Here is a 12,359-nt window from a genome sequence, read left to right as displayed (position 1 = left end):
AAAATTACTTCACAGCGATAGTTTGATAATGACCAGATTGTTAATTGTAACAAACATTGTGGAAATAGTGTATGCATAATTTCTTAACTTCTATTTAGAAGTATTGAAAAAGTTGAAATATCTTGCCTATTGTTATGGAAGAAATTCTGGTATGACTTAAATTTAACTGTGTAATTGTTATGTGCTGATTTGTTTTCTTTGAACCCCTAGGAGAACCAATCATCTTGGAAGGCCCACGAAATGCTACTGTCCTTTCCGGATCCAGCGTTCTCTTTAGATGTGCAGCATCTGGAGATCCGGAACCTGTTATATCGTGGCAGAAGAATGGTCGCAGCTTGCATCATGTCGGTCATGCCAATTACAAGGTGATAGAATCTGGAGCTTTGAAGTTGGACAAAGTAGGCCTTGCCGATGATGGCCTTTACCATTGCATCGCCAGCAACAATAAAGGGAAAGCATATTCTATGCAAGCCAGATTGCGAGTTGAAGGTGAGTGCTGTTAACTCAGTTTCGATGTAATTTGCTCTCTCTTCTTTAATTTTGAGTCTACTCTCGAATAGTCGCAAGTTTTCGAGAAATCCGGTTAGTTCATAACACTTACAATGACTAATTGTTGGAACTGAAGTTGTGTTTCTTAGCAGGCGTAGTCTCGTACTTTACAAGTTTTGTTAATCTTTTTTTATATACAATTTATCATGTAATTTAATAAAATTTATTGGAACTTTTTTAATTTTGAAAACGTTCGTATGACAGTTTTTTTATTTTAGATTAAAATCATATTTTTTGCCTTTAGTATAGACAAAGATTGGAAATGCATTGAGGCAAAAGCAGTTAAAAAGGCGTATTCCTAATTTTGGTTTGTGTCTATGTATAACCGGTCATCCGAAAATAATCAGTAATTTGAAAAAGCATAGACAATAGTAAAATGTGATCTTTCATAGTAAGTCAGTCATAGGATCGTTTTTAATAACGAAACGTTTTACTGCCAAAATACGTAAATTTTTCCTGAAAGATGATGATACAACGGTCCTGAAGAATTGAACTTTGGTGGCGAATACTGAGAATTATAGTCAAAGTGTAGCCTTACAAAGTCCAGTACGTGCAGGAATGAAACCAATCTGTTTCGAGAGATGTCATGAATTCGCAAACTGGGCTTTTCAACAGCTGAAAAGTGATGCAGACTAGCTGTAAAATGGCCTCTGAACTGACGAGGTGCGTTTGTCGTTTCGTGGAAGTGTACATGCACACAACTGCTGCTTTTGTGCGAGAGAGAACTCGCATGCTGTTGTGAAAACTTATTTTTATCAATCAAAGGTAACAGCATCATCCAGCTTTGAATTCATTTTGTTATTTATTATAGGGTTCTTTTCCATTACGGCCCACCAGCGGCCGAGCGGTAAAGTCGCTGAATGCTGGTAGTTCGGTCAGAAGTTCGAATCCCGCGAACGGGCTGGCTGCATTGACGTTTTGGTGGTTTTCCCCATGTGTAACGTGTATACGAGCCAGTTTCCCTTAGATAGTCCTCCACGAAGGCATCCCTCCCCTTAGGCAGATAGCCCTCGAGGCTTTGCCATAATTACACAAATCAAACCATCTTTTCCTTTACGTCCGCAGCGGGACATTTCAGATTTTTCCTATCGTGAGTTGAGTGTTATGCTGCATTAAGGGGCAGTGTCGTTCTTCTTTTACAAGAGACCCAAGTTGTCCATACTGTGGCATTAATACGACAAAACACAGATCCTGTCCCTTTACCTGCTACGATCGACATTTGACTATAATCGTGCCCTTTGTCGCACTTTCCCACACGGATTGCTATCAAGGTCTTCAGATTTTACACATCGTAACTGTTGGTTATGAGCTTACTTGAAACACAGTGGCTGTGTTGAAAGAAATTTTTCTGCATCATGTGAAAGGAATTACATCTGAATCATGTTCCATGTTGTTTAGAGGGGTATCTGATGTGCAGAAAGACATGCCACGTCTGACAGCAATTCTTAATGTATACTAAATGACTGAACTGAAAGTTTGCATTCTTAGCTGTGTTGCGAACCCTGCTCGCCACTGTACGAACTTCTGTCATCTCCGCGCATCAAACGCACAACCGTGGGATTCGGGGTCGCGTGAGTGGGTAATGACGCTGGCAGCTGTACCAATGGGCTTGGACTGGAATTTCGTAGAAACAATGGATGTTTTTAAGCGTAGAGTGTGAGTGCGGCAAGGGGACGCTCAAAATATACGGTGTACCGGAAGCCCTTTCGAAATAATAATGGTCGAGCAAAAGCGGAAAGAGTTCCTCGGACCACTTCCGGGGTGTTCTCCTTAAAAATTGGGGCAGGAACTTAGCAGCAATACCTCACATCACTTGTGATATTACAGAAGTACTGGTTTAGCTTCTCCCGTACTTTGACACAACTGAAGTATCAGTCGTAGTTTAAAATGTGACTAATCTGGCAATAAAAGTTTTCGTTGCTAAAACATTTCCATGTCTTTCTGTACATTTCTGGGAAAACCGCATCGTGTTACTATCTATCCTTTTCGAATTATTGAGTTTTCATTTTCTCTGTACCTTTTGGATTACTTCATATTCTGGTACATTCAGAATATATAAAATTTAATTGATACTAAGCGGCTACAACAGTTCAGTTTTATTATTATTATTATTTTTGTTTTGGTTGAGGATTTCATTTGAGTTGGTTAAATTCTGAAATATGAGTCTTGCTTTTAGATTGGAAACTTATTTCTTCTATTAACCCGATCAATACTGCGAAAAATTCTCCATACTGCTGAAAGCACTCTTTTCCATTTATGCAATTCGTTGCTTTTCATACCTGTACTAGAAATAGGCGGGGTGCAGGGCGTTTCCTTATCCGCCTTGTGAAACTCGCTTCAAAGCCCCTCCTTCAAGACAAAAACAACTACATGGCTTATAGAGAGAGAGCATCATGCAAGCAGGAATATTTTCTCTACTAGCTTCTTCCCTTGCAAAAACTTCGGGTAATTTCACTGCATCCGCTAAATCTTCAATCTGCTGGTTATTGACTTATTGAATTTCCTTTTTTTTAGACTTCTCTTTTTGTTTGTTGCACGCAAAATGTGTGATTGTATTTGCACGCAACGCTTCCTTGGAACTGATGCCTTCAACCTTCTCTAAATTAACTCACCTGGAAGTGCTTGGTATTGTTACTGATTTTCAATATAACGCCAGTTGCAAAACGAACATAGATGAGTTTAGCAAATTGCTTTACCGAATCTTTTTTTCTTTAAAAATTCTGATTAGGATTTCATTTTTCTTTATATAAAAATATTTCTGCTGTGATGCGTTTTTTAGCGTGTGCTTCATTTGCATTTTTGGATAAATATTTCTAAGTGTGGAAAAACTTGACCTGCATTTCCCATTAGACAGCCCTATGGAAATTATCTAGACGTCAGAAATTCCAAACATGTATCATTTTCTGTTACTGTATTTTTCTTAGCTCATTAGCTAGATCCTATAGACAGAGGTAACTCTTGATAGACAGATCCTATAGCAACAGATCCTGTTGAACAGGTTCTGTACGTTATCTGTGTAGTGACTCATTTAGCTTCTCTGGCAGAAATATCAGATCAAGTCAATGCATTTGATAGGGACAAAGACCACAGAGTTGCGCAGTTTTTGCCGTGACTATAGGTTTTGAGTACCTTATATGTGAAGTGTACAGCTTCGTCGCAGTTTGAAGTAGAATCCTGAGAAACGGATTCGAAGATCTCCCACCACTTTTCCCCTTCCACTAACTTCATCACAAGTCTTTAGGTTCTGCAATATTTGAATACTGAAAACTCTTGCAAACTCGTACTGTTTGTACTGTACACTTGCTAACGTCTATGCCTTCTCCTGTTTCAGACGATTCCCCTCCCATGCTATCAGGGGGCTTAGTTATCTAAACATCGCAAATCCCAAAAACATATAATTTTCATTTAGCAGAGTTTAATTAGCTTTTGATGCAGCTCTTAAAGACAGGGTATATAGTTTACGAGACAGCTCATGCAAGTTATTTTACATCACAAAGTTGGAAACTTATAAATTGTATTTATTTTCAATTTACTGGACATTGCTAGACAGGTGCTATAGCCACATATTAAACACGTCTTCTAAATTATGTAGACATCGCAAGTTCCGAACTTACAAAATAACCCATTTTCCCATTTACCACACTTTTAAGAATCTCTAGAAATTCATTTCAGACTAAAATAAGGGCTCCAGTTTCTTTCAGCATCTGGCTTATCAAAACGACTCCTTTTAACGTTTAGCATATCAATGGCTTTATTTCCAGTTGAACAAAAAGTAAAACAAGAATATTTACATTCACTAGATGGCTGTGAAAGCAGTATTTCAACCCTTAGAGCTTCTCATACCTGTACAGAGGAAGGGGGTAGACGTTTGGGAGAATTATAAAAGATTCTTTGCATAACAAAGAAAACCAGAATTAAGATAAGGCAAAGTCGTTTCTCTCAGCGGCCAGTACTAAAGTCATTGAGATACGGACTGGTTTTGTAAGACGTTCTGAAGTAATTCTGCTAAACCTGGTGTACTGTTGTACTGTTGTTCATCGTTAAATGTTGACTAATGTTTTTAAGGTAGGCTATTTTTTTATTTTTAGATTTGTGCATCTATAGAATTATGTTAGTTACTTTGACAATTTCTGCGCTGTAATGTACTTGAACTCTTGCCAGTTTGAAATAAAGACAAAGGAACAAAACTAGTAACGCAACAACTTTGAGTTTGGCATAGATTTAACCAAGATCTCAATCGATTTCGAGGGCAAACAGATTTCTTTGCAAGACTGATTGCAGATTCCTTTGCTCCTGACGAAGAAGGACCTGTACCTCGAAATCGATTGAGATCTTGATTTTAGGAAAAGCAAGTGAGGTATCATAGTAATCAATGCTAAAGATAATCGAATTTAATAATTCTCTCGAAAATTGTACCACGGCATTTGCTTTGCTTACGCAGCCTTCTATTTATTGTGCCGTTTGATAGTTCTCAAAACATTTAAATTTTGATTTTATAGGGAATTAAAATTCTGAGTAAAAGACATGTAAATGCAACTGGAATTGATATAAGAATTTTTAAAATGCAGCTCACAGAAATATTTTCTCCGCCGGCATTTCTTTCCCCAAATGATTTCTTTCGAATCGTCAAATCCTTCCAAAGATCTCGGAAGTTCTTATTTCAACACGACTCGTTTAAAATCCTTCTCTGTTGATTCTTCTGCTTTTTCACTAGGTTAGCTGTCTCTACTCAGTATTCATCCTCATCTGTTGATGCTCGCAGACATGTGTTTGCTCTGCAGTTTCACCTGATCGATGGGAATGAAAAAAATAACAAAATCTAACCGGTCACGTGCCAGCACAGAAGGAATCGTCAACGACGTTTGGAATATTCATGGACGCGACAGATTTCTCCTAGGATAAGAAGATGTAGGCGAAAATAAAATATCAAAACATATGCATGAACTGTGGCGTAGAAGGATGGTACATCGAGGCACGTCTAGGGCATTTTTTTTATTTATGTTCTCCAGTCACAAGCTGGCAAACTGCATGTCTGTAATTTTTTCCCTTCAGTTCCGTCGCATAACATAAATCTTGATATGAGAAAATTTTCTTGTATTCATATTTTCTTGTAAACGTTTTCTTGGAGGCACGCAAACAGAATTTTTAACCATCTGGCACTTAAAAGTGTTGTAATTGAAAGTAGATTCTTTTGGTGCCTGACGGGAAGCAAATTTAAATTTTGTTTTATTTTACGTGTTATGAATACAATGATTAGAGCGATGTATATTTAATCGGAATGTGTTTTTGAATCTCAACAACGCAAAGCATTAGGTTTGAAGTGGTTTTTAAGTTCTACTAGATTCTACTAACTTTTTTCCATAAGTCGGCAGTTTTTCTCATTATTTCATTTTTTTTTTTTTTTCTATTCTGCTAGCCACGTGAACTCCCGAGAAAACAAGCTATATATTAGTCGGCTCAATAAAAATTTTAAATTTGTTTTATTGATGAACAAGGGAATTATTGCAATCTGAAAAAGATGTGTGTTAGGGAAAAAAATAGAGAGCGGAGAAATACCTAGAATGCAACGACGTTGACAACAAATGGGATCATATTATTTGGGAGTGGTTTTTTTTTTGGGGGGGGGTTGCACAAAAGACTTAAATGAATCATACGTAATCTAAAATACATAAAAATAGTTAAGCTGTCAGTGAGATTAGATAATCGATCTTAAAAATAGAAAACCGTGTCAAGAAAACAACGAGCTCTTACCAATGCTTCTTTTTTTTTTTTTTTTTTTTTTTTTTTTTTTTTTTTTAAATACGAGTTTTAAATCGATTCTTGAAAATGTAGTTTTTTAATGATATTTAAAACTTCTATTTTAAATCTTATTCGTCGGGTATACATGTAATAGTTTAGACATTATTGACATAAAGATGAAGAAAACACGCAGCTGCATTAAAGATGTTAGCAGTAGCGCAGAATTAACATTTTCTTTATTCTTGAAGAGCACCTTCGTAATATGAATAACGCATCGTAAATGGATGCTATCGATTCGATCACATTTATCCTTTTTTATACACCACATCAACAATTAATTTCAATGCAGTAAAAATGAAACAACAGCATGTTGGCAGCAAGAAAGTGATGGGAAGAATGCGACGTGTTTATGATGAGAGTCTGTTTCTGTAAGTTTGGCTTTAAATCTATATTTAATTCCCAGTGGCTACTAAGAATAATTTTATCACCACGTTTGAAATCTTATTAGATAAAGTGTTTATGTAAATGCCGGCATTTTTAGCATTGAGCAATAACCATATAACATGGATTAATTTTGCAAACTTCCCTTAGACATACCCTGCTGGCCAGTAAAATTTCAACATTACCAAGGAATGATCTGACGAATGTAAGAATCACATGAAAGAAAGAAGTTGGGGTATGCAGATGATTAGTATTTCAGCGCATTTAGACGACACAGGAGGGAGAAACGACATCTGAAGCACTCCATAAAAGTTGCGTAGTAGATTTCTCATTCGGAAAGTGCTTTTTAAGTTTGGAGTTTGCTCACAATATCGTGTTATGCCTCGAATAAGCAGAGAAAATGCTTACCAGCGAGTTTCGAAATTCGATAGAGGCAGTATCGTTGCCTGTCGAAAGTGCACATTATCGTTCCGTGATATCGCTGGTCGCACTACTCAACATCCAACTACTGTCATGCGAATATGGACTCCATGGATTGCTGAGGGTCATATTAAACGGCATACAGGGTCTCAATGCCCTCTCATGACTAACGCCGAAGAGGACAGACATAGTGTGAGGTCAGCCCTGCAAAACCGTACCATCACATCACGGGCCATTAGTCAGGAAATTGGCATGTTTGGCAGCACACCCAGTATCAGTTCGTAAGGTGCGTTAACGTTTGTAGCAGCGTGGACTACCAGCAGGGTGACCATTACTTCGGCTTCTCTTGACAATGCAGCATATTGAGAGACGGCGACTCTGGGGCGTCAAACGACAAAGCTAACTACAGGAGTGGCAAAATATCGCGTTTTCAAACGAGTCCCGGTTTTACGTACGTGCAGTGTACGTGTCTAGAGTATCCAAGGATAACGCATGTCTCCTGCTTGCATTCGATATCGGCATAGGATCCCTGCATTTGGTGTGATGGTTTGGGCAGCCATTGGACACACGTTTCTATTTCGGATCGTCGGTAATTTGAACGCAGATGGGTACTTTTTGTCCAGTGGTTGTGCCCTGTCTTCGAGGCCCCTAAACACCATGTTCCAACAATGCAAGTCCGCCTGTTGCACGTGGTATTCTGACCTTCCTCGATATATAGGGTATTCGACTGCTGCCTTTGCCTACACGGTCTCCAGATCTGTCACCCACTGAAAACATCTGCCCATGGGTTGCTTACAGACTGGTCCGCCACCCCTCTCCATCTAATACGCTTGATGAAGTGGGGCATAGACTTGAAGCAGCATGGAATGAGTTGCTCATTTCTGTCATCTAAGCCCAGTTTGACTCCATGTCTAATGGGGTAAGGGCCTTTTTAACTGCTAGGGGTGGCAGCTCTTTCTGCTAATTTCGTACTCCTGTAAAACTCCAAAATGCTTACAAATTTAATAATTTCATCTTCAAGCCATATTGTTTACATGCAATAAATATCTTTTTTGTATTTCTTTTCCTTCATGGTGTTACAATATTAATGGCCAACAGTATAGATAGCCATCGCTCGGTTTGTCGTAATTAGATCAAATCAAACTTATTTTCTGTTATTTTTTAATTGCCGTTGGATTAACCGTGGCCGTCTCGCCTGTATTACCCTGTCTGCACCAATGGCTGAGTTATTAAGTCGCGGAACACTAGCAGTTCGACCTGGGTTCGATTCCAGGCGAATGGACTGGTTGCATGGCATTATCTCCATGTGTAACGTGGAAACGAGCCAGTTTCTCTTAGAAAGCTCTCCATAAAGGCGTCCCCCTCACTACAGCCCTTGAATGTTTTGCCATAATCAAATGGCGCGTAATACGACAATATTGATAACAGATGAAGGTATATTATTGGAGAGTTGTTTAAATTAATCGGAAATGCCAGTAAATCAGAAGTTGATTGTAACATATACTTTTTTTCAAGATTATTAAAGATAATCGTATCTTGAAACAGATAATCATAACGCCGGGTTAATCAGTGTGATCATTAATAAATCTTCATATTTTTTAGGGTGTAGGGATACACATTTCAAAGTTTAGGTCAATTAATACGTGTATTAATGAATGTCTTTGAAACTTACTTATATTTGCAGATAAAATGGTATTTTTATGCCAGTTTTCGTATTCAATATAACTTGAATTTAATACTTAATCAAAAAATTTTAATCTTAGGTTATAAAAATAGTTACATTATTTCAAGCTTTAAGTGTTGAAATATTAATACTAAATTCTAAAGCCTAACCCTATAAGTACAGCACGAAGTAAAATAGCTATCCTAATTTTAATAACTGCATAAAAATTAACGCTAAAATTGATTAGTTAATTGTTGTAGTAATTGTAATTAGTTGATTAGTTTAATTGTTTATTCGTACTACATTTTTTATATATTGGCGCATCGTTTTCGGAAATTGTATGAACCACCTGGTGTAAAATTGATATCTCGTTTCGTAAATCGTCGGAACACTTCGAAGGTGAGGCAAGTAATAGTATTTAGGTAGAAAGGTGAGGTAAGTAATAGTTGGAGAATTTGTTGATAATAGTTTGTTTGAGTTTCGAAGAATCTAAGTGAAATTGCATTGTGTAGTAGTAGTTTGTTTGAGTTTCGAAGAATCTAAGTGAAATTGCATTGTGTAGTAGTAGTTTGTTTACGGTTTCGTTCCGCAGAATATAATTGTTTTGTTGTAGTATTGTTATTATAATGGCTAAAGAGTTAGATAGACATAAGAAGCAACGTAACCTACCATAGAGGACAGGTAACGAAATTAATATCAAAAATAGAAAATTGTATGTCTAAACCACATATAGAAGTAAGTGAATTAGAAAGCCTTTTAGCCCAGTTACAAATCAAAGAAGTCAAGCTCAAGTCAAGACAGTAAAGTCGGAGATGTTTTAGATGATGCAGAAATGCAACCGGAAATAGAGAGTACTGATGAATGTAATGAAGTAATTATATTTAAATCGGTAAAACTAAAAAATAAAATAAAATCGTTGCAATCCTCATCTGTACAAGAACCCGCATGTGTGCAACCCATAACAAAACAAAGTAGACCAAATACAAACGTGAAGTTACCTAAACTAAAAATTCATACGTGTTACGGGGGACCCATCTGAGTATTTAAATTTCTGGAATCAATTCGAAAATTCTATTGACAAAAATATTTTCCTTTGAGATGTCGAAAAATTTTCTGATTTGTTTAGTTCCTTTGGAGGCGAAGCTCTTTCTTGTATAAAAGGTTTCGCTATTACCTCAGACAACTATAAGTCGGCTCCTAAATTGTTCCAAGATGCATTTGGCCGGAAAGATGTGTTCAATGCCCATATTTCTAAGCTGTTGAATATGACACAGTTAAAGAACATTCCTAATTTACAAGAGTTGAGAAACCTGTATTTTAAGTACCAAACCCAAATTCGTTCTCTTGAGAGTTTAGGTATAAAATCAGAAAATTATAGCGTAATGCTTTCCTCTGTAATTTTGAAACTTTTCCCCAGCGACCTCGTTTTGGAATTCAGCAAAAATCAAATCTCGAGCACTAATCATAGTTTGAAGAACGAAACACGTAGCCAGTATAAAAAATCTAACCGTAGAAATTTTGGAGCCCCTAATCGCAATAAATTTCGTTACTCTGTTAATGAACTGCTGACCAATGCTACTTCAGGTACTTGTATATTTTGCAGTCAGGAGCACATGAGGCATTTGTGTGAAAATTTGAACTGTCAAAAAAAAAAAAAAAAAAAAAGGGGGGGGGGAGGGCTGCTTTTACGATAAAAAAGATGTTTATTGTGTTGTAATTATAAATTGCTGTGTAAAGGTCTGCAAAGGGGCAAACTGATCTTTTTGCAGCGGTAAACACACCCGCGCAATATGCTTTAAATTAGAAAATTCTAAAATACAAAGGATTGAACGTGGTTCGGAAATAAAATCTAATGAAATAGTTGCTACTTCATCGAATTATATGCTGAATGATAGAAGAGGAATTTTGTTGCAATGTATAAAGGTAGAAATTGTTGAAAAGAGCCGTAAGATTTTATTTTTTCTTTATTTGATAATGGATCTGAGCGCACATTTGTAAAGAAAGAAGTTTCTGAAAGGTTGGGATTAAAGGTTGTTGGTTCAGAAAAGTTGAATATTTATAGCTTTGACGCAAAGACTCAAAAGGCAGATTTGGCGGGGTCGACAAGTTGTAAAGGAAGTTTTAAAAAATTGTCTCATTTGCTGCAGATATTTTGTAAAACCTCCTAAACAGATAACAGCTCAATTGCCAAAGGACCGAGTATTGGAAAATCCTCCATTTACTGTATCTGGAGTTGATTTTACAGGTCCAGTCTTTTCTCGTTCCAGGAAAGGACACTCAGCAAAAATCATACATAGCCTTATACACGTGTGGAGTTACTAGAGCACTTCATATCGAATTAATTACTGATATATCCACGAAAAGTTTTATTTTGTCCTTAAGACGTTTTTTGGCAAGAAAGGGGAATTGTAAGCTCATTATTTCTGATAATGCTAGTAGTTTTAAGACCACAGACAACATTTTGAAAGGTTTCGCCCAAATTTTGCTTGATTCGGACTTAAAAAATTTTGTTGCTCTACATGAAATAACGTGGAAGTTTATTGTTCCTCATGCCCCATGGTGTGGTGGGTTCTATGAGAGACTTTGAGAAGCATAGAGGACCCTTTAAGGAAAGTCCTTGGAAAGGCTTAGCTTCGAGGAAATGACGACCATTCTAGCGAAAATCGAATTTGTATTAAATCATAGACCCCTTACTTACGTAAGCAATGAATTAAATGAATCCAAACCTCTTACTCTGGCCCATTTTTTTGTTTCCTGGTCAAGAGAATGTTAGCTATCCTATACATTTTGTCTAAATTTTCGGCAGTTAACCTTCTACAAAGGAAACTTTGACTCGTCGAAAATTATATCAGACTGAACTTTTACGTCAACTATGGATGAAATGGAAAGATAATTATTTCATGAAATTGAGAAATGCACATAATCTTGTAAATCCATCACCAGGAAAGGATCTTAAAAGAGGAGATGTCGTTTTTACTGGTCGTTACGGATACGTATACGTTCATGTGTTATTCGAAATGAGAAACGACAATATAAAAGACCATTCCAGTTAATTTATCCACTTGAAATAACCTGATATTTCATGCATAACAAATATATTTTATACATATTTTATGCATAACAAATGTCATTAAGTACAGCTAATGTAGTACTATTTGTATTATGATAATTGTATTTGTGTTATACTGATTAATTTGTATTGTATTTGATCTCTTTTTAATTCTTAATATACTCTTAATAGAGTACAGGTAGGGTGTGTTTAATATTTTTTATTTGTTATGCGACGCTAACACATCGTCTGTGAAAATCGTCTGCGAGACTATCTGCTCAGTAGCAAAATGTTACCATGGTTACCAGTTTTTCTTTTACCTTTGTTATTGTTAAAAATAAATAGAAAAATCGTTGTGCTAAAAGATTTTAAGGCTGTGTTTAATTGTTTATTCGGACTACGTTTTTTATATAATAGCAGTTCTGGAACTCAGAAATTGAAACTCCATTCGATTGGCCGGTTCGGTCGTTTTAATGTTTTCTCGTGTTCCAAAATGAC

At 36.6% G+C, this 12,359-nt stretch overlaps 1 protein-coding gene across 3 annotated transcripts in view; it reads left to right on the top strand.

Moving 5' to 3' along the window:
* LOC118196772 (tyrosine-protein kinase transmembrane receptor Ror2-like) overlaps window positions 1–12,359 on the top strand; it is a 452,306-nt gene that overhangs the window by 298,246 nt on the left and 141,701 nt on the right. For all 3 annotated transcript variants that reach the window (XM_085820794.1, XM_085820796.1, XM_085820795.1), the window contains one exon: window positions 211–489. In XM_085820794.1, coding sequence (XP_085676920.1) covers window positions 211–489 — 279 coding nt within the window. The remainder of the gene's footprint in view (window positions 1–210; window positions 490–12,359) is intronic.

This window comes from Stegodyphus dumicola, chromosome 7, assembly GCF_044657685.1.
Source record: "Stegodyphus dumicola isolate Sdum_Otavi_A_Nest chromosome 7, ASM4465768v1".
Lineage (NCBI taxonomy): Eukaryota > Metazoa > Arthropoda > Arachnida > Araneae > Eresidae > Stegodyphus > Stegodyphus dumicola.
Note: the sequence above shows the minus strand (reverse complement) of the source record. Positions and strands in the feature narration are given on the sequence as shown.